General features: G+C 42.4%; 7 protein-coding genes and 2 non-coding genes across 9 annotated transcripts; 5 read left to right on the forward strand and 4 right to left on the reverse strand.

The window, feature by feature from the left end:
* Positions 1–264: 264 nt before the first annotated feature.
* Positions 265–7,386, forward strand: FA14DRAFT_125094 (PROCN-domain-containing protein; the record flags this gene model as incomplete). The annotated part of the gene is made up of 1 exon (XM_025496681.1): positions 265–7,386. One exon carries the CDS (start codon positions 265–267, stop codon positions 7,384–7,386), a length of 7,122 nt encoding a protein of 2,373 aa, XP_025354220.1.
* A 61-nt stretch (positions 7,387–7,447) lies between these two features.
* Positions 7,448–8,914, reverse strand: FA14DRAFT_66286 (uncharacterized protein). The gene has a single exon (XM_025502667.1). The coding sequence runs from the start codon at positions 8,809–8,811 to the stop codon at positions 7,555–7,557; it is 1,257 nt and encodes a 418-aa protein (XP_025354221.1). The 5' UTR covers positions 8,812–8,914; the 3' UTR covers positions 7,448–7,554.
* A 99-nt stretch (positions 8,915–9,013) lies between these two features.
* FA14DRAFT_t27 lies at positions 9,014–9,124 on the forward strand. The gene has a single exon. It is a non-coding gene; the product is annotated as a tRNA-Ala (tRNA).
* A 179-nt stretch (positions 9,125–9,303) lies between these two features.
* FA14DRAFT_168378 (exocyst complex component Sec10) lies at positions 9,304–12,304 on the forward strand (the record flags this gene model as incomplete). The annotated part of the gene is made up of 4 exons (XM_025500140.1): positions 9,304–9,366; positions 9,499–10,914; positions 11,062–12,209; positions 12,257–12,304. The coding sequence occupies exons 1-4, from the start codon at positions 9,336–9,338 to the stop codon at positions 12,302–12,304; spliced, it is 2,643 nt and encodes an 880-aa protein (XP_025354222.1). The 5' UTR covers positions 9,304–9,335.
* Positions 12,305–12,543: 239 nt separating this feature from the next.
* FA14DRAFT_66312 (FAD/NAD(P)-binding domain-containing protein) lies at positions 12,544–15,129 on the forward strand. Its single transcript, XM_025502669.1, has one exon. The coding sequence runs from the start codon at positions 12,883–12,885 to the stop codon at positions 15,082–15,084; it is 2,202 nt and encodes a 733-aa protein (XP_025354223.1). The 5' UTR covers positions 12,544–12,882; the 3' UTR covers positions 15,085–15,129.
* Positions 14,965–17,466, reverse strand: FA14DRAFT_66301 (uncharacterized protein). Its single transcript, XM_025502668.1, has one exon. The coding sequence runs from the start codon at positions 17,343–17,345 to the stop codon at positions 15,174–15,176; it is 2,172 nt and encodes a 723-aa protein (XP_025354224.1). The 5' UTR covers positions 17,346–17,466; the 3' UTR covers positions 14,965–15,173.
* Positions 17,467–17,558: 92 nt separating this feature from the next.
* Positions 17,559–17,659, reverse strand: FA14DRAFT_t31. The gene has a single exon. It is a non-coding gene; the product is annotated as a tRNA-Arg (tRNA).
* Positions 17,660–19,809: 2,150 nt separating this feature from the next.
* Positions 19,810–20,412, reverse strand: FA14DRAFT_161539 (uncharacterized protein; the record flags this gene model as incomplete). Its single annotated transcript, XM_025499167.1, has 2 exons — positions 19,810–20,280; positions 20,308–20,412. Coding segments are annotated over 2 exons (201 nt in total), but the record flags the coding sequence as incomplete, so codon positions are not given.
* Positions 20,413–20,539: 127 nt separating this feature from the next.
* Positions 20,540–22,048, forward strand: FA14DRAFT_66367 (uncharacterized protein). The gene has a single exon (XM_025502670.1). The coding sequence runs from the start codon at positions 20,858–20,860 to the stop codon at positions 21,980–21,982; it is 1,125 nt and encodes a 374-aa protein (XP_025354226.1). The 5' UTR covers positions 20,540–20,857; the 3' UTR covers positions 21,983–22,048.
* The last annotated feature ends 35 nt before the right edge of the window (positions 22,049–22,083 follow it).

Genomic DNA, 22,083 nt, shown 5'->3' on the forward strand with positions numbered 1-22,083 from the left:
TATGAATAGCGATTGCATACACACACGTGACACTGCTTGAATATTTTGTTTAAGCGCGTCTATGCTTAGACCCTATAATCTTCTGGAAGACGACGCTGACAATTCATTGAAGCATACTCGCCATCGCCACTTCCATCCACGTACTTAGGTCTTACAATTGTTGATATATCCTCTTGGATTGTTCAGCTTTGTGTGTTTCAGCCCAAAATGACCGCCCCTCCGCCTGGATTCCAGGGTGCTCCGCCACCTTCTGGACCGGCAGCAATGCGTGGAAATCGTGGAAATCGTGGTGGTGGTAGTGGTGGTGGAAGAGAGAATGGATATCCATCAAACGGTGAGCCATCCTCAATGACACAAGAACAATTAGCACAAAAAGCCAGAAAATGGCAACAATCACAAAGTCGTCGATTTGGAGATCGAAAAGGAAAGACTGGTTTCATCGATACAGGAAAGCAAGAATTACCACCTGAACACGTTCGAAAGATTATCAAAGATCATGGTGATATGAGCAACAGAAAATTCAGAAATGATAAACGTGTTCATTTAGGCGCATTAAAGTATATACCGCACGCGATGATGAAATTGATGGAAAATATACCAATGCCTTGGGAACAAGTACGAGAGGTACCAGTCATTTATCATATCACAGGAGCAATCACTTTCGTCAATCAAACTCCAAGGGTGATCGAACCGATTTATCACGCACAATGGGCTGCTATGTGGCTTGCCATGCGAAGGGAAAAGCGTGATAGAAGACATTTTAAACGAATGCGTTTTCCACCTTTTGATGACGAAGAACCACCTCTAGATTACGGCGATAATATTTTGGATGTTGAACCGTTAGAGGCAATTCAACTTGAACTTGATGAAGAGGAAGATGCTCCGATCATAGATTGGTTCTACGATCACAAACCCTTGGCGGATGAACCAAAACACGTCAACGGTTCTTCTTACAAATTTTGGTCTTTAGACCTACCTCAAATGGCCGCCTTACATCGAATCGGTAAAACGCTGCTATCAGATTTTGCAAGTGGCGACAAGAATTATTTCCACCTTTTCGACGCAAAGAGCTTCTTTACCGCAAAAGCACTCAATGTAGCCATTCCGGGAGGTCCAAAGTTCGAACCTCTCTTTCGTGATGTAGAAAACAATGACGAAGACTGGACAGAGTTTAATGATCTACGCAAGATCATCATTCGACAACAAATCCGAACAGAATACAAGGTCGCATTCCCACATTTGTACAACAGTCGACCAAGAGAAGTGCACATTGGCACGTACCACGAACCCAAAAATGTCTACATTCGTACGGAAGATCCCGATTTGCCTTGTTTCTACTTCGACCCGGTCATCAATCCAATCACCACACGAGGATTGGCGCATACATTCCGTAATGAGTATGACGATGGCGAGCCGGCCAATTCGTCGCATGAAGATGAAGTATTCGGAGAAGGAGTCGAGGGCGATGATGAATTACCGGATGAGGAGGCTTTCTTTTTGCCTGACAACGTTGAGCCTTTCCTCGAAGAGGAGGATTTGAGCAATGATTTAACTGCAGATGCGATCGCTCTTTGGTGGGCATCGCCTCCTTACAATATGCGTAGTGGAAGGACAAAGCGTGTCTTAGATGTTCCACTCATCAATGCTTGGTACCTTGAACATTGTCCGCGAGATCAACCTGTGAAGACAAGAGTCTCTTATCAAAAGCTTCTCAAGAGATACGTGGCCAATCGTCTGACCAGCAAAGCTCCAAAAGCTGGAACGAAGAAGTATCTACTCAGACAGCTCAAGGCCACCAAGTTCTTCCAAACCACAACTTTGGACTGGGTAGAAGCTGGTTTGCAAGTTGTGCGACAAACGTTCAATATGCTCAATTTACTCATTCACAGAAAGGGTTTGCACTATCTGCACTTGGACTACAACTTGAATTTGAAGCCTGTCAAAACATTGACAACAAAAGAACGCAAGAAAAGTCGTTTCGGAAATGCGTTCCATCTTGTTCGTGAATTGGGACGGCTGGTCAAGATTGTTGTTGATTCTTTCGTGATGTATCGATTGGGCAATGTTGATGCATTCCAGTTGGCCGATGGTTTGCAATACACATTCAATCATATTGGTACATTGACCGGGATGTACAGATACAAGTACAAGCTGATGCACCAAGTTCGAGCCTGCAAAGATTTGAAGCATGTCATCTATCATCGATTCAATTCAGGTCCCGTTGGAAAGGGTCCAGGTGTTGGATTTTGGGCGCCTTCTTGGCGTGTTTGGATGTTCTTCTTCCGAGGTATTGTTCCGTTGCTGGAGAGATGGCTGGGCAACTTACTTGCTCGTCAATTCGAAGGACGAAACGCAAAGGGTATTGCTAGCACGATCACTAAACAACGAGTCGAATCGCATTTCGATCTCGAATTGCGTGCCTCTGTAATGTCTGACTTACTGGACATGCTACCGGAATCGCTAAAGAACAACAAAGCGAAAACGTGCCTTGCTCATTTGACAGAGGCATGGCGATGCTGGAAAGCAAATGTACCTTGGAAGGTACCGGGAATGCCTGCACCGATTGAAAACTTGATCATGCGTTATGTCAAGTCAAAAGCGGATTGGTGGACTTCGGTCGCTCATTATAATCGTGAACGTATCCGACGTGGAGCTACGGTCGATAAGACTGTCGCACGCAAAAATTTGGGTAGATTGACTCGTTTATATCTCAAAGCAGAGCAAGAGCGTCAGAATTCATACCTCAAAGACGGTCCTTACATTACCTCCGAAGCAGCAGTCGCAGTGTACACCTCGACAGTGCATTGGCTAGAATCTCGTAAATTCCAACCAATCCCCTTCCCATCTCTGAATTTCAAGCACGATACCAAATTACTCGTCTTGGCTTTGGAAAAGCTCAAAGAATCTTATAATGTCCAGAGTAGACTTAATCAAAGTCAACGTGAAGAGCTTGCATTGATCGAACAAGCGTTTGACAATCCACACGAAACTCTAGCACGCATCAAACGTTTATTGTTGACGCAAAGAGCGTTCAAGGAAGCGGGTATGGACTTCTTCGATTCATACTCTAAAATCATTCCCTGTTACGACATTGAACCTCTGGAAAAGATTACCGATGCATATTTGGATCAATACCTCTGCTACGAGGCTGAAAAGAGACAACTGTTCCCTCCGTGGATCAAACCTTCCGATACAGAACCTGCTCCTTTGTTGGTGTACAAATGGTCTAATGCCATCAACAATCTTGATAACGTTTGGGAGACAAGTGAGGGCGAAACAAACGTCTTGCTGGAAACATCGCTCAGTCGGGTATACGAAAAGATGGATTTGACATTGCTCAATCGGCTTTTGCGTTTGATCATGGATGCAAATATGGCCGATTATATTACCAGCAAGAACAACATTTCAATCGTATGGAAGGATATGACACATGTCAACACGTATGGTCTCATTCGTGGTTTGCAATTCAGTGGTTTTGTATTTCAATACTACGGCCTTGTGATGGACTTGATGACGCTCGGATTGGAGCGTGCCAGTGAGCTTGCCGGTCCACCCAATTCACCAAATGGCTTCTTGCAATTCCAAAATACAGCAATGGAAACGAAGCACCCTATCCGGCTGTATACCCGATATGTGGATCGAATTCACATTCTTTTCCGCTTCAAGGCTGATGAATCGCGAGATCTCATTCAGAGATATCTCAGTGCCAACCCTGATCCATCCAACTCCAACTATATCGGCTACAACAACAAAAAGTGCTGGCCCCGTGACTGTCGAATGCGTTTGGTCAAGCATGATGTCAATTTGGGCAGAGCAGTATTTTGGTCCATCAAGAATCGTCTGCCACGTGCTTTGACAACGATTGAATGGGAAGATACATTTGCTAGTGTGTACTCCAAGGACAATCCAAACCTCTTGTTCAGCATGCAAGATTTCGAGGTACGAATTTTGCCCAAAGTACGTTCAGGCGATGTGAATGAGCCTAGTGAAGGCGTTTGGGGTTTGACCAATGCCGAGTCGGGTGAACGAACAGCACAAGCCTTCATTCGTGTGTCTGATGAGGGAATTGAGCAATTTGTCAATCGTGGTCGTCAAATCTTAATGGCTGCTGGAGCAACTACATTTACGAAAATCATCAATAAGTGGAACACGTTAATCATCGGACTGATGACGTATTACCGTGAAGCCGTAATTCATACTCGGGAGCTATTAGATGAGATTGTCAAGTTTGAGAACAAGACGCAAACTCGAGTCAAGATGGGATTGAATTCCAAGATGCCCAGTCGTTATCCTGCACCAGTCTTTTTTGCACCGAAAGAACTTGGTGGATTGGGAATGTTGAGTATGAGTCATATTCTTATCCCTGCTTCTGATCTCCGTTGGAGTAAGCAAACAGATGCAGGTATTACGCACTTCCGCAGTGGATTGACTACCAATGGCGAGGAGAATTTGATTCCAAATCTTTACAGATATATTCAATCTTGGGAATCAGAATTCACCGACAGTAGACGTGTATGGGAAGAATATGCTCAAAAGCGCAAAGAGGCTGCCTCTCAATCCCGTCGAATCACTCTGGAAGATGTAGAAGACATCTACGATCGTGGTATCCCACGTATCAACACGCTCTTCCAGAAAGATCGTACCATTCTTTCGTACGACAAAATGTGGCGAACACGACAGCATTTCAAGCAATATCAAATGGCAAGAGCTGATCCTATGCGGTGGACTAACATGAAGCACGATGGTAAATTGTGGAACTTGAATGCCTACCGTGTGGATGTGATTGCCGCTTTGGGTGGTATTGAAACCATTTTGGAGCACACTCTATTTGCTGCAACCGGTTTCCCGACTTGGACTGGTTTATTCTGGGAGAAAGCATCCTCATTCGAAGACTCTATGCGGGCGAAACGTTTGACAAATGCACAAAGATCAGGTTTGAACCAAATTCCAAATCGTCGTTTCACACTTTGGTGGTCACCTACCCTCAATCGTGCAAACATTTATGTCGGTTTCCAAGTTCAATTGGATTTGACGGGTATCTTCATGCATGGTAAATTGCCAGTTTTGAAGATTAGTTATATTTCCATCTTTAGAGCCCATCTTTGGCAAAAGATCCATGAGTCGGTCACGATGGATTTGGCTCAAGTTTTGGATCAAGAGATGGATGCTTTACAGATTGAAACCGTTCAAAAGGAAACAATCCATCCTCGTAAGTCGTACAGGATGAACGCCAGTTGTGCAGATTTGACATTATTTGCTTCTTACAAATGGCCTGTCTCACGCCCAAGTCTATTGACCGATTCGCGAGACGTCTTGGACGGTTCTTCCGCCACCAAATTCTGGATCGATGTTCAATTGCGATGGGGTGATTACGATCAATCTGATGTGGAGAGATATGCTCGTGCTAAATTTTTGGATTACACGACCGATTCGACGTCAATCTATCCATCAGCTACTGGTGCTTTGATCGCTATTGACTTGGCTTACAATAGATATAGCGGTTATGGAAATTGGATCCCTGGAAGCAAGCCTCTACTACAACAAGCTATGAGCAAGATCATGAAAGCTAATCCGGCGCTTTTTGTTTTGAGGCAGAGAATAAGGGCCGGCCTGAGTTTGTACTCTAGCGAACCCACAGAACCCTACCTCAATTCAGGAAACTATGCCGATCTATTTTCTAATCAGGTGATTTGGTTTGTGGATGACACCAACGTCTACCGGGTGACAGTGAGCAAAAGTTTCGATGGAAATCTCGTCACAAAACCCATCAATGGTTGTGTTTTGATCCTAAACCCACGAACCGGTCAATTGTTCATGAAAGTTATCCACACGTCAACTTGGAGCGGTCAAAAACGTCTTGGCCAGCTGGCGAAATGGAAGACGGCCGAAGAAGTGGCCGCATTGATCAGATCATTGCCCGTTGAAGAGCAACCGAAGCGAGTGATTGTGATGCGAAAGGGTATGTTGGATCCTTTGGAAGTGCATTTGTTGGATTTCCCCAATGTGTCAATTGTTGGCTCTCAATTGCAAATACCTTATCAATCCTTACTCAAATTGGAGAAGCTGGGAGATATGGTCTTGCGTGCAACTCAGCCTCAGATGGTGTTGTACAGTCTGTACGATGACTGGTTGAAGAGTATCTCATCTTATACTGCGTTCTCTCGTTGTGTGTTGCTGTTAAGAGCAATGCATGTCAATAGCGAGAAAACCAAGATTATCTTACGACCTGATATCTCCACCATCACTGAACCACATCATCTTTGGCCAACATTAAGTGATGAAGAATGGATCAAAGTTGAAATTGCTTTACGTGATTTGATCTTGTCGGATTACGGCAAACGCAACAACGTCAACGTCAACTCGCTCACATCATCCGAGATTCGTGATATCGTTTTGGGAGCTACGATTGAAGCACCATCTGCTCAACGGCAAGAAGCTGCCGAGTTAGACAAATCCACCCAGGCAAGTGCTCAAGTGACAGCCACTCAAACACGCACAGTCAACGTACACGGGGATGAAATTCAAACCGTCACAACGACACAGTATGAAAATCAAGCCTTCAACAGCAAGAGCGATTGGCGTAGACGTGCACTGGGTTCCACCAATCTGCCTCTGCGTTGCCAACACTTGTACGTTTCCAACGATGATGTCAAGGAAGATGCGGGTGCGTTGACATATGTTATGCCAAAGAACATTCTCAAAACATTCATCGTCAATGCAGACCTACGTGCAAGAGTAGCCGGGATTCTCTATGGTCGATCACCAGCCGATGCACCTTCCGTTAAGGAGATCAAATGTATCGTATGGATTCCCCAGCGTGGTACTAACAATGATGTTGAATTGCCAGACGAGTTGCCCAAGCATGAATACATGCTGGCAAATTTGGAACCTTTGGGTATGATCAAGACGCAAAACCAAGATTTGCAGCATCTTTCTCCGACAGACGTTGTCGCACATGCAAAGATGATGGACAAGCACAAAGCCGTCGGTGCAAACTCAATCACCATTACAACCACATTCACACCGGGATCCGTCTCTTTAGCAGCCTATTCGCTTTCCGTTGAAGGCTACGAATGGGGACGTAAAGCGAGTGCGATTGATGCAGCTGGAAACCCACAGAACTTCAGTCCGGCAATGTATGCTGAAAAGGTACAATTGCTGCTATCCGATCGAATTCTTGGAACGACAATCACACCGATGGATAAGGTATGGAACTATTCTTTAAGTCTATCTTCTCATTGGACTCCCAATCTTAAGACTACCTATGTGGTTGAAAGACCAATCAGCTTCTGGGATGAAGCACACAATAGCCTTGTTTACCTCAATTTCACCGACACCGATACAAGTACGGGCGAAGGTGCAGATGTAGAAGATCCCTTGGCGTGATCAGATGTAAAATATATACTTTCTTGTAATAAAATTCGTTCGAAGTCAGTCAATGTCTGCAAACAGCAGCATGAGCGATTCGTGGGTGTCAGTCTCAAATGGGGAACAAATACAGTATTGAACGAAATTTTTGCTATATGATACATTGTAGTCTTCAACAACTCTTGTTTACTCGTCATCATCCTCATATCCTCTACCACCATTTTCTGCCCCGTCGGCGTTCAACAATTGAGTTGCAAGTTGAAAGCCAGCCGATTCTTCTGGACGTTCTTCTGTTCCAGAATCATCGTCTTCCACTACCGTACCCGCTTGGCTTCTTCTGTCTTCCGGTGCTGGTGTTGGGGTCGGAGTAGGTTCCCAATCACTCGGTGTACCACGAAATAGAGGTCCGTTACTTGCCAACCTTCTGCTATCTGCACGTTGTTGAGCTGTTTGCTGATCATCATCGTCATCATCTCCGTCGAAGCTACTGGCAACGGAAAGTGAGCGGGTATTTCTTGCTGGTGTGCTAGAAGGAAGGGGCGTTTGACGCTGTTGATCAGGAAGCGGAGTGGCAGATAATAAGTGCTTTTCCTCCTGCACCTCCTCTCGGAATAGCTCCGGTCGCAATCTTCTCGTTCGTTTAGTAGGCTCGATGATCAAGACCAATGTCAATTCGAAAATTCGAAAGCCGGTGTATGAAACAGACAACCTTGGTTTCTTATCATCTTCCATTGAATCGAGATCGATTGCGGCATTGTCATTGGCAGGTTCTTCCTCCATCTCTGCGCCATCTTCCGCTACCTGATCTGCAAAGCTGAAGGTCGTGGCGAAGGCATCATCTTCTTCTTTGACACGTATATCATCCGTTCGTGATCCGATCTCCTGACCTTCTGCAACGATATCATGACGATCTGACTCGTTCGCCTGTCTTTCGGCCAAACGAGAAGGTGGTAAAGTGGTGGACTGTTCATTTTGATTTCTTCGCATTTCCGTAGCTGAGATCATCGGTGGTGCCATTGACTCTCGCTTTTGTGGAAACTTGAGTTCTTTGTTCTTTAGCAAGATTGCATGCTTTTTATCGACTTGCCGAAAGAGGTATGCCATCATAAAGTCAACATCAATATACTGATCCACCCTGCGTGTACCAGTGGTAGATGATGATAAATAACCGTCTTCCTTTTTCTCCTTGTACAACTTTGCCATTAATGTTTTGCCTAAATGATCAAGTGCCTTTCTCACTATCTCATCCCCAATCGTTCTTGTTCGCCTCCTTCCATCTTCTCTCACATCTTCCTCGGAATCCGTGTCATCTTCATCATCATCGATCACGTATAATGGCGCATTCATCCATCGAAGATTTTTGGGATCCAGGTACAGAATCGCCTGCATTACCACGCTCCGGGACGCTCGCAAATAATATAGGTTGCGTTGAGAGAATGACATCTTGGGCAAACAAGCATGACCAAGGGACAAAGTCTGTTACCAATGGACAAGCCCTTTTGTCCTGTGATCGGCGATAATGGTATGTATGTAGCATCAAAGTATGATCTGCATGTTCGTTCAAGAATACCGCAAACAAGTCCTCTTTGCAATCGTAGATGTGCGTAGTTCTTGTAGCAATCTTGGATCCCGCTTATCATATCACGGGAATGTAACTCAGTGGTAGAGTGCTTGCTTAGCACTACAGCCGCCTTGGCTGTTGTGAGAACAAGAAAAGATTTGCATGAAGTCGAGGGTTCGATTCCCTTCATTTCCAATGACCTTTTTTTTGTCGTCTATTTTTGTGCTATACCACACAAGCTTTACGCGGACGACAGCGCGTGTTGGTGTGACTTTTTAGCCTATTGTTACACAATCGTTGTTGCACGGACTGGAGTAATGAGAATGAATGCATGCACCTCTTCTTGTGGGAAGCGATCCGTCATTCTATCATCTCGTAGATTTTGGCGAAAGACGAGCTCTCAAAAATGGACGGCTATCGTCCAGCATCACCACGAGGTGTGCGGAGACAAGCTCCAATACCGCCTTCCAGTCCAGATATGATGGCAGGGAACGGCAACGTGAGTAATAGCTCGGCAGCAAGATCGCATGGGAAGACGCAAAGTAGAAATGTGCATTACGATGCTGCAGTGGAAGAACTTTGTCGGATCGAAACATTTCAGCAAGGTTTCAACTCGAAAGATTTCTTGGCTGGATTATCAGAAAAGTTGATCGCCAGATCCAAAGCGGATCCTGGACCCTTCAATCCTAGACCTTTCATACGAACATTTGAGTCAAGTGTGGATTCGTTGCTCTCTCTACGTTCTCAGCTGACGACGCAGATTACATCTCTATCGTCAAGCGTTCGAGTATCAGAATCAGCATATACCTCAAAACTTCACGATCTATCTTCTCATTTTGCCAGCGCATCTGCCTCCTTTGGATCGTTGGAAAATCGATTCTCAGAAGTAGGAAGAACAGCGATGCATATCGGTGATCAATTGCAGACGATTGACCGAATGCGAACGAGAGCCGCAGAGGCGCATGATTTGATCGAATACTACTATCAATTCGCCAGAGGTGATACCAGCAGACTGGAACGACTTCGTAAAGAAGGAGGTCGTGAAGGAAGATTACGAACTGCAGTGATTGCTAGACGATTGGGTGCGATTGCTCGTGAGGTGGATATTCCTGGTGCAGCACAAACTCGTGATACGATTGACAAATTTGCCGAACGATTCGAGAGAGATATGCTGAAGCTATTTGATCGCTTCTATCGCAAGTCTGATCCGAAAATGATGTCCCATATCGCCAAAGTCTTGCAAAGTTTCAATGGAGGAGTGTCGTGCGTACAGATCTATGTAAACCAACACGACTTCTTCATTTCCAAGGATCGTGTCATGCAAAGGCGAGATCTGGAACAGAGTGCAATGTGGAGCACTATTGCTGATCCCGATGCCCTGCCTCCGAAGAGTGAGCCCTCATTGCAAGCATTGTTTGGCGAAATCCGATCAACGGTTGAGGTGGAAGCGCAAATTATATCAGCAGTATTCCCATCTCCTCTTGGCGTAATGACTTCATTCTTACAACGAGTCTTTGCGCAAAGTGTGCAAGGATATGTGGAAGTATTGATGGAAAAGGCGACTGAAGTAGGATCGGCAGCAGCGGCAGGCGGAACGAATGGATCAGGAGAAGGACATTTGGCCTTCTTACGTACATTGCAAATGGCACGCAGTATGAGCTTGAACTTGGTCAATGACTTAAAGGTATACGATTTCCGTGGTGCAGGCATTATCACCTCAGGCAAGAATGATTCGCTTGGACCTGACGGTAGACACATGAATGGAGATGGAAGTGTGCTCGGATCAGGTGCAAATGCTGGTGTGAATGGCAGTGGCTCAGGTGGTGGTGCTTCGGCAGGCGGAAGCTCTCTGGGTATTGTACTAGATCAAGCCGTGGAGGAATTGTTTGTGCCGTACATGGATGGATTAAAGTACCTCGAACGGGAATCACGCTCACTCACAGAGCTTTATGCTACTTTCTTGCTTCATTTCTCGAATTATCATCGTACCATACACCAGACAAAGATGACAACAAATCTATTCGACCGTGTTCGAACGCAAATCACAACGAGTGGTACATCGTCAAATTCTTCTGCCCCTTCTGCGGGCTCGGCAGGAGCCACCAGTACATCAAACACATTGGCAACTACAGGTGGAGCGTTTGGCTTTGGCAAATTGTCCAATTTGGTAGATCGTGCGAGGGTGGCAGCAGGTGGTACAGCATCAAGTTCATCTGTGGCTCCTTCAGATGCATCTACTCTTGTCGAAGGAAGGACGTCCAATGATGATTCATTGACGGCCATGAGTGGAGGTGCATCGAGTATCGAGCAACATGATGGAGCTTTAAGTTTGGACGTAGCAGAAAGGATGTTGAGATGGCATGCAGAAGCAATCGGACGATGCGTAGATTTGAGTTCCTCTTCCGATATGGTGAAAAATGCATTTGCTTTGCTCAAAGTTCTAGCGGAAGCATACGTGAAGTCGTATACGGAATGTGCAATCGATTCCGCACTTACCCACGCATCTGCCCAAGATCCACGCGCATCTGTCTTGCCAGATCTTCGTGATCTGATGGTCGTACGACAGGCCGAATTGGTGATGCAATTATGGCAGCATTACGTGAATACAGCCCTTTTGCCTTTGGCAACTTCAAGTGTAACGATTCGAAGAGAGATGTCGATCTACAACAATCACTTGCTCTTACGTGTTGAGAGAAAGTGCGATAGCATCGTACAAAAGGTGACGGATAATATTGTTGGATACTTGTCCGGTCGTTTATCAACACAAAAGAAGAATGATTTCACCCCAAAGAATGACGAATTGGCCTTTTCGCGTATCAATACAGATCCTTGTCTAGCGATCGTGGATGCATTGGAAAAGGTGGATTATGGAGCAAAGAATTATTTGGGACCTGGAAAGAATTGTGAAGCGTTCCTGACAGAGATTGGAGTTGCTTTCCATGGATTGTTGCTGGATCATCTACGAAAATACGTCATCTCAGGAAGCGGTGGTATCATTCTAACGAAAGATTTGGCGATGTATCAAGATTCGATCAATGCATTCGGTGTTAGTGCATTAGCTGATCGATTTGAAATGCTGCGTCAATTGGGCAATCTTTTCATCGTTCAACCTGGTGTATTGAAATCGTACATGCGAGAATCACATCTATCAAAAGTGGAAGAGCGATATCTACGACCATATCTACTCAAGAGAGCGGATTATGCTACGCATGTTCGTGATTTGAGCGATTTCGATGATCGCTCGACAGGACCAGCTGGTAATACGGGACAAAGCGGAGAAGTGCCGATCAGTGGAATGTCAAATGGTAATCTAAGTGATGCGGATAGAGTTCATCATTTAACAAGATTAATGTTGGAATTGGAGAAATGGAGTAAAGAAGATCATAGTGCAGAAATAAACAATGCCAATTTAGACAAGATGGGAGGGAACAAAGCAGGCGGTGATAGCAATGATAGCGGTATATGATCCGTGCCTGATTCTTATTTCATTTGTATATTATTCACAATCTTATCATTATCAACGCATAGTAGGAATGACATAAGCAAAGAGCTTTCCGTCTTTTCCGGTGTTACGCGTATCCGTACGTATCAGTGATGTCGTTTTACCCGAATTCATACTGTACGGTCGGTCTATTGACCGCATATGCCGCGGAGAGGTGCGAAAATGCACTGCCGTTGTACCACTGTTAAATTTCCCCACAGTGTATTGTATTCTGGAAATCAAGGAAACGCACACTTTGTGGCACAATATTAACTAAAAGAAAAATCAAAAATTGATGATTACCCTTACGTACAAGGGTGTATATTAACTTATACTATAACCTACTCCGATGTATACTTCCGATATTCCTTCAAGTATTCCCCGAAAAAGTATATAAAACACCACACTACGCCCTCTTCCCTCTTCACCCACCATCCTTCTTCTCCACAACAACGCACAAATACTCGATACAATGGCGCCTTCAACTGTGGAGGAACACAAAAGTGCCGATAAACGTGTTTATGGTACACACGATTATCCTGATCCATTAACCCATATCGATAGAACGGTTTGGGATGTTGTGATCGTAGGAGCAGGACCGGCAGGATTAATGTTAGCAAGTTCGCTTGCACGTTTTGGCGGACATGAAGTTTTGGTGATCGATGAAAGATCAGAACCCACAACTGCAGGACGTGCAGATGGAATTCAACCACGTACGATCGAAGTGATGAAAAATATGGAACCTCTAGGATCAGAATTCTTTGCAAAAAGTGCAGCTTCTTATGAACGTACTTTTTGGGATCCTCGTTCAGACGGAAAACGTGGAATTGAAAGGAATAGACGTGTTCAATCTTTCCCTACAAATATGGAAATCGAAGACAATTGTACTTTAGGGTTACAACAAGGTTTGATTGAAGGTGGTTATTTACGTGATATGGAAAGACATGGTCAAAGAGTTACCAGACCTTGGGCATTTAGAGAGTTTATCATGACTTCTGATGAGCAACATCCTGTTCAAATCACTCTTGAAAAGATGGCTCCTGTTCAATCAACAACCAATGAAGGTGGAGCACCAATCTACACAATCAAGCCAACAGGTGAACTGAAGACTATCAGAACACGTTACTTGGTCGGATGTGATGGTGGTCGTTCAAAAGTTCGTTCGGTGATGGAAGAAAAGCATAAAGTGGAAATGAAAGGTGATTGGGTGGATACTTTGTGGGCCGCTTTGGACTGCGTTGTCGAGACCGATTTCCCAGACGTACGTAAGATTGCCGCAATTCATTCACGCAACCATGGTGCTTTGTACATCTTTCCACGTGAAAACAACGATCAAGGTGAACCAATCATTCGTTGTTATACACAAGTGAACCGTTTACAAGGTGAAAAGAGTAAAGTTCACGCTTTAGAAGCTCGTGATAAGGTGACAAGTGAAGTCGTCATGCGTGCAATTCAAGAAATCGCTCATCCATATCACTTCAACTTCAAGTCCGTTGAATGGTTCACATGCTATCCAATCGGTCAACGTTTGGTTTCTCGTTACTCTCTGCCTGCTGGAAGTGAGAACAACGTCAATTTTGCCGCTCATCACGTCTTTTTGGCCGGAGATGCTTGTCATACACATTCACCCAAAGCAGGTCAAGGAATGAACACTGCCATCATTGATGCACAAGCATTGGCATGGAGAATCAACCTCGTCGAAAAAGGTTTGGCAAAGCGTGAAACATTATTGGAAACATATCACGATGAAAGACATTCTACCGGACGCAAATTGATCGACTTTGATGCCGAATATGCTGCTTTGTTTTCTGGTGAAATTCCAAAAGGTCAACCTGAATTGGCAAAATTGAATGAAGAAGAACGCAAACAACACTTTGTCGAGGTACAAAGGAGGAATGCCGGTTTCACAACAGGAGCTGGTGTCTTCTATACCGATAATGTCCTCAACCATACCGACTCACGTAAACGATTGGGAGCTCGTCAATCTGTTGATTCTTCCTCTCAATCATCCAAGAAGCTACAAGCCGGATGGAGATTGACACCTGCTTGGGCAACGCGATACATCTCTTCCAAACCAGTCAGGATCATCCACGAGATCCAATTTACAGCCCCAGGTGGCTTCAGATTATACGTTTGTGCAGGTGACTTGAAATCCACTCGTCCGCAATTGCAACAACTTACCCGCCATCTATCATCCAACAAGAGCTTCTTGCAACTTTATCATTCAAACGAAAAAGCAAACAAGCTAAAGCATGGATATTATCATCAAAAGCCGGATGTCCTCAATTCAGGACTTCCACCAGCTTATTCACAAGAGGTCAATCCATTCTTCCACCTTATGCTGATCGTCAAACGTAATAGATTTGATCTTGAATTAGACCAGATCGCCGATCTTGGTCCTTTACGTACCATGCTTTACTGCGATGACGTTGAAGCAGGCGGTCAACGTTTAAGTGACCTAGATGGCGATGAAAGTGTTGGTGGATTGCATACAAAATGGGGTTTGAACAATGGTGGTGTCGTTGTCGTTCGTCCTGATGGATATGTTGGTTGCGTGGTTGGATTAGATGATGTCGAAGCTCTAGAACGTTACTTTGCCGGTTTCTTGCAATCCTCCCAAACAGGTGCAAATACAAACTCAAACTTTCGCGATTCAGCTGAAGCACGTCTATGATGACGTCAATCTGTAAATATTCTCTTTGCTTTTTCTTACTACTTTCTCACCCATTGTACTGTCTATTATATCACATAGGAATATCATAATCATTTACCAACATTCCTATGAGTGCGTTCAGCCTCCGTCCAATGACTCATTTCAGCTTGTACGCGAGGTAAACTTATACCTGCTGGTCCTGCCTCAATCGTCGAACGAATTAAACGGTAATACGTCGTGACCGTTTCGCTTGTTCCGCTTTTGGCCAAGTTCTCTAATACACCTTCCAATTCACCTCGTAATCTGGTCAAGCTATTAAAGACCATTGTATCTTGACCATCTTCGGAGAAGCTGTTCAAATGAACAATCGTCGAGAACAGACGTGCGTATCGAGCGCATACCAACTGAATCACATTATCCGCACCACCGTTCGCGGTCTGATTCGCTGACCCTTGCTGACCGCCAAAGAATCCTCCGAATAGGTTGGAAGCAGCGGCAGCCATTGCTGCTCCTCCGCCTGCGCCAGCGCTTCCCGTCTTGAGCTTTTTCACATTTTCGATCGCTTCATCGAACTGTTTTTGCATCATCGGCCATGCCTTCAATTTGAAAGCCATAAAATTTCCTTGTAAGACTGAGCTGACTCCTCTTATCTCAACTTCTGCCAAGATGCAATCGTTCAATTTCAGCATGGTATAGAGCGGGATAAGAGGTGGGTGCAGAGCGATGATTGAAGTGACAAATTTAGTGTATGTACCCACAACAGGTTCCATCACTTGTTTCCATAATTCGTCAAGAGCTCCTCTACCACCAATCCGCGCTTTCTCCAAGGCACTCAATCGAGTCACTGTACCCTGCTCCTCTTCGGGTGGAATTCCATGGCCTTCATCATCTGAATCACCTAGTGCACTTGCACTATCCTCTGGTAATGGTCCATCATCCGCATCTGCTGCTTTTCCTGTACTTGATCCACGTGCATCAGCATGTCGTACTTTGACTGCTGATGATCCTGTGATTTGTGATCCAGAAGTACTTTCTCCACTTTTACCTTTCTTGTTCACCTCCAAATCGATCCCTTCAAAGAATCGTGCCAAGAAGCAATACTCCGAAGAAGCATTATCGAGAAAAGTCAGGGATAAAGATCGAAACAGTGCTTCATACGAAGTTCGATACGAAGAATCGTCTGCTAGATAAGCTAGGAATACCGCAGGTCCATCGGCTATCTTTGCGTTATCCAATTGTGAGATATCAGGTGCCCATGGATCATTGACAGTCGCAGAAGATGATCCTGAAAGGCCTCCAAATGTCGAAAGACCGACAGCCTTTCCAGCAGGATCGATGAAAGAGAGCGAAGATGTACTTGATTCACCTCGTTTTGACTTTTCCCGGTCACGTAAATTGCCTAAACTCCTTTCGTATCTGCGGAAACCTGTTTCAAAGTATAGTCTCGCTGCAGCCACATACGCTCTTTGTACGTCGATCGCTACTCTAGGTGCATGATGCGATAGGAACATGAACAGAGGTCTGTATGACTTGAGCAAGACTGCTTGAAGGATTGGCAAATTTGTCGAAAGCGAAGAACGCAAAGGTGCAAATGTTGAGATCAAAAGTGGTCTAATTTTCGAGGCGGCCATCAAGCGACATCCTTCTGCCACTTCTCTTGCTTCTTTGAGAGCTTTAGCATCCACTGGCGGTTGACCTGTTGGTGACATTACGCCAGACGAACTTTGTGCATTTCCCAGCTGATCACGCAAAACGCCTTCCAATTCAGCACATGCGATCAGACATGCACTCAATCGTTCAGCACATCCTTTCCATACTTCTAATCCTGCCTTTCCGGCTGTTGCTTCATCGGCGAATATGAGTTCTATGTACTTTGGTTCGAGTACCATATCCGAGACGATCGTCCGAAGCTTGCTCTCCAGCTGTCTTCTGTTCTTCAATCTTTGTCCCAACAGTATGCTCTTGCTCTGCAATTGACTCATTTGATTGCTCAAAACATTCAAATCGTTATAAAACACGTTTAGGAATGATTCAAGCTCTCCCAGCATCCCTCTTGATGCCTGCAGATCATTGTGTAGCTTGACATATGAAGGCGCTTGTTCTAGCAAAGTTGCTTCCAATCTCTTGTTTGCATCTTCACTTTTCTGTTTCCCTTGACTATACAATTGACCGATTGACTCTGATTTGGATAGATTGACCAATTGACTGGAAAGTGCCAGCAGCTCGTCCGTTGTTGCAGGAGGAGCCAAGCTCGGGAGCTTTGACGAGCTTGCCTCTGTCATGCTCTGTGATGGTATGATGGACTTTGACCCGAGTATGCCCTCTTAATCTGATGTAGTTGGCGGGAGAGATTGTTACCTCATTAGATTGCGTGTTGGTGTTGTGTTCATCGACGCCCTTTGGCAAAAAGGGAAGAAGTGTGCAGTGCAGGCTAAATGTGACAATGAGCATATGCACTGCACTCCAGAGATGGGAAATAGCAAAAAGGTAATTTCAGCCCCCGACGCGACTCGAACGCGCAGTCTCTTGGGGTAACAATCTTAGTGATTTTTCGAAGAATCGAAACCAAGCGCCTTAGCCATTAGGCCACGAGGGCAGTTTTCGGACAGAGGGCAAGATGCCTTATAAGAACCGCAACCTCAATCACGTCAGGAACGTCGCAATAAATGAAAACATTTAGCAATGAACATAACTTCTCTTATAATTCTAGATCTTATCGGTGGACGTCCCTGAAAATGGTCCTATTTTGATTTTTGCCTGATCGGTCAAGGACTAAGTAGACTATTAGAAAAAAACAGGGATCGTATGAAGTGAACAAAAGGGTTCTGTGAAAATGGGTAAAGCTTTTCTTATATATTCTAAAAGCGCAAAAAAGAAATTCCATCTTCTCTCTTGCTGTATGTAAAAATGCGTGGTTACCTTTACGATGTCTACCACGGGCTTCTGTACGTAGCTCTTTGACAAGTACTTAACTAAAATCAGGTTTATAAACGACAAAGAAGCTATGATAAAATTTGAATACATTTTTGTTTATTTATTTTACTTATTTGTTTTACATTTATTATTGATTTTATGAATGTATGGAATTTAGATCCTGAATCTTAAATAATCCTATTATTGCGATACACATCCGTCCTCATCTCTGTCCCAAGTTATCCTATCAGCCATTTCATCTTAAACGGCTTTGCTTTCCGTGAGCATTTGTCACACTTCTTTGCCGATGAGATGATTAGAAGTGCGCCGAATGCCCGTCTTTACCTTCCATCCGCCGCGCAATTCCCGGCTGAGCGTATGCGTGTACCCGGCACCCAACGAGTCGATTACAGGGTGAATCGAAAGCGCGTGCGCGAAGCGCACAGGCTTTGCCTATTAGGGGGAACCCCTAATAGGCACTGACACATTAATGTAACATTAGACATATTAATACAACAAAATATTTTGGTGAGTAGAAAAATCATGATTTCATTAATATTATATGCTAATATAACGGTGAAAAGATAGGTCTGCTACTAATAATCTATCTTTATCTTCTAGTCTTTGTTGTATAAGTAAATTTACTATATTCTGTAAGTTATTTAGAGCCTAAATAGCCTGAAGTGTAACCGCTCCTGATACCTTTTGATACTTAATAAACTGATTAAATATATCTATGAATTTTCTGCTTTTAAGAAGCTCCTTATAGGTAGTTTATATTATAGATAGTATTTTAGCTTGATAGGCTTTATTTTATTTAGTAGAAATTATACGAAGTTAGCTTAGGTTTAAAATACTATTAAGCCTATATTAGGTTTTACTTTCGCTTATCTATTTATCTTATATTAAGTATATTTATACTTATATATCTAGGTGTTAGTATATTAGTTTACTTATAATATATATAGTAATTAAGTTATATAAGTATTTACTTAAGATTATCTGATTAAAAAGCTATCTATTTTATAGATATATATCGATATATACCTAGTATTTATATAACTTAAAAGATATTTCTAATATACTAATATACTTAAAAAGGTATTTATTATACCTTATAAGTATAAATAAGGTTTATAGATCGATTTCTATATTAGGTATAGATATATTTTTATAGTTTATTTATTATAAATAAAACTTATAAAATATAATTTATAGGTTATAAAGTTAAATCCTAGCTTACCGAAAATCTAATTTTATATTTTATAAGGTATAGGTTTATTTATATATACTAGTAAGTATTATTAAAAAGTTTTTTTTATTTATATCTTTTATAGAAAGTAAGTTTATATAATTAATTATATTATAATAATATATCTTAAATAATTAAAATAAAATAATATCTAAAAACTAATAAATATATATAATATATAATAATATTATAAATAAATATATATTTATTTATTAAATCTAAAACTAAAATAGAAATATAATATAGCTACTATAACTATCTAAAATTAATAAAATAGACTATCTAGTATATATATATTTTATATATATAATAAAATATTTAAACTATTTTATTATAAAATAGTTATCTATATATCTAATAGATATAATTTATATTTTCTAATTTATATTAAATTTAGTTTATATTTATCTATTTATAATATTTAATTCTTTTTTAATAATAAATAATAAGATAAACTTATTATTAATATTAATTATTTTAATTAATATAATTTTATCTTAATTTATATTATTTTAATAGTTTACTAATATATTTTTCTAAGAAATAACGATTTTTTCTTTATAACTAAAGCTAATTATAATATTAGTTTTATCTATATTCTAAATATAAATTAAAGTAATATTATACTTATATATTTATTTATTTAAGTATTTATATTAATTAGTTAGTTTTATAACTTTTTACTATATATCGAATCGAACTACCTTAAGTAGTTTTATAATACCTATAAATAGGTTTTATCTATATAAAAACCTATCTACCTATCTTAGTAAAACTATAGGTTTATCTAGTGGATTTACTTTTTTTACCTTGATTTCCGTTGTAAAAGATTATACACTATGCTTGTTTAGACTTATTCTCTATACTTCTACCTTAAATATATACTGCTTTAAGCTATATTCTTCCTCCTTAGTTAATATAGAATTATTATATTTCCGAGTATCGGACCTATTTTATTACCCTTTTTTCAAGCGCCTATATAAGGTAGTATAGCTAATATTTAATATTTTTATAAGAGCCCGGTAATTGTTTTTCTTGGTATTTAGGTTAAACTCATCAACCATAGCTTAAACTTATACTTCTTTATCTACCGCAGCAGCAGCCTGTATGATTTTCAGCTCTTTGGCAGCTACAGCACCTGCTGCTGCGGCAGCTTTCCTTGCTTTTTGCGCTGTTTTTGTCTTTCTCGGTATGTTCAGATAGTGGTCATTTTGCACCAAAATATTTTGTTGTATTAATGTGTTCAATGTTACATTAATGTGTCAGTGCCTATTAGGGGTTCCCCCTAATAGGCAAAGCCTGTGCGCTTCGCGCACGCGCTTTCGATTCACCCTGTAATCGACTCGTTGGGTGCCGGGTAGAGCGTTAAATTAGGCGTGTTTTTTATTTTGGCTGAGCAGCTGCTCAGCTTCTACTTGCTTCTACTTGCTTCTAGTAAAGCGTAGAATGAAGGGGACGCGTCTATGCATACTAACAGCAACGGAAATAAGCAATTGCCATAACATGTATATGAGAATGAAGGCAAGATAGGAAACACATATAAAGAGTGATAATTGTTGATTGTTCATATCCCATCTCATCAACAATCATAACAGATCTTCAACAGTTAATCTTTCATCTCAATCAATCATGTCAGTCTTCTTCTCCACTCAACCTTATCATCCCTTCACGGGTGGTCATCGTCATGCAAGTCAACCTTCTCACGGTGGCAGACGATGTGGTAGTGGAATGACATTGAATGTTCAATCTCCATTTGATCCATTCTCATCTCGTCAACATCCATTCTTTTCTCAACTCGTAGAAGAAGAGGATGAAGAAGAACAACAATTGGCACAATACTTACGTGCACGTTATCAACAACAACTTCGTCAAGCCGAACTTGAACGTGAACGTGAAAGACGTCGAATACAACAACAACAATTCGAACGACAACGTCGTCAAAGGGCCGTAGCTTTGGCCCGGGCTGCTTGGCAGGAAGAACAAGTACGTTTACATCGATTGGCGGTTGCAGAAGAACAATACCGTAGAAGACAACAACGTGCTGCTGCAATTCAACAACAACAACGACAACAACGACAATGGCAGGATATTGCTTCTCATGGTTTAGCAACAGCATTGCAATTCGCTGAATGGTTTGGCGGATTGGGAGAAGAAGAAGAAAGTCACTCCAACAACAATCAGATGGAAGTCGATGAGAAGCCACAATCAGAGCCAGTCGCTGCAGAAGAGCCTGAACCTCAACCAACGCGAGTAGAGGTTCCCATCGCTTCAAACGATGACCAGGATCCACCAGAGGAGGATATTTCGAAATCCGCTCCTGCTGCAATCTTCACACTTCCATTGCCATCTGATGCATCTCAACGTTCTTCAATTAAAGCTGAAGATATTCAAGTCACTTTTGATGAACCTACAAACACGATTCAAGTTCGTGGTTTGTGGAATGTGAACAACGCTGAAAACGAAGAAGAGACTATTACTCTCTCTTCTGCCTCTTCTGTTACCACAAATGAAGATCAAGAGGAAACTCGAGGTCGCAAACGCAGCCGTTCACCAAAACGCCCTCGCGTGAGCGATGTTGATGAAACAACAGGCGAAGAAATCGTTGTCGAACAAGAAGAAAACACCGATGGCTTCGTAAATGTAGCAGCAGGCAAACAAGCACAAGGCACTGCACGCATTCCTGTACCAGAAGGTGCCAATGTTTCTAAGCTTCGAGCCGAACTAACCGATGAGGGATTCAAATTGTTCCTATAAGCAATCGACCTGTACTATACCATTTCCGCATTCATGTATTCGCCACTTTTGAAGAAGAATTTGATTGATTGATTACACTATACATTGTGATGATTATCGCG

This window comes from Meira miltonrushii (genome assembly GCF_003144205.1).
Source record: "Meira miltonrushii strain MCA 3882 unplaced genomic scaffold FA14scaffold_3, whole genome shotgun sequence".
NCBI lineage: Eukaryota > Fungi > Basidiomycota > Exobasidiomycetes > Exobasidiales > Brachybasidiaceae > Meira > Meira miltonrushii.

Coding starts and splice junctions, on each gene's coding strand:
- FA14DRAFT_66286 (XM_025502667.1), bottom strand. CDS start 8,811: ATGTCATTCTCTCAACGCAACCTATATTATTTGCGAGCGTCCCGGAGC.
- FA14DRAFT_66312 (XM_025502669.1), top strand. CDS start 12,883: ATGGCGCCTTCAACTGTGGAGGAACACAAAAGTGCCGATAAACGTGTT.
- FA14DRAFT_66301 (XM_025502668.1), bottom strand. CDS start 17,345: ATGACAGAGGCAAGCTCGTCAAAGCTCCCGAGCTTGGCTCCTCCTGCA.
- FA14DRAFT_66367 (XM_025502670.1), top strand. CDS start 20,858: ATGTCAGTCTTCTTCTCCACTCAACCTTATCATCCCTTCACGGGTGGT.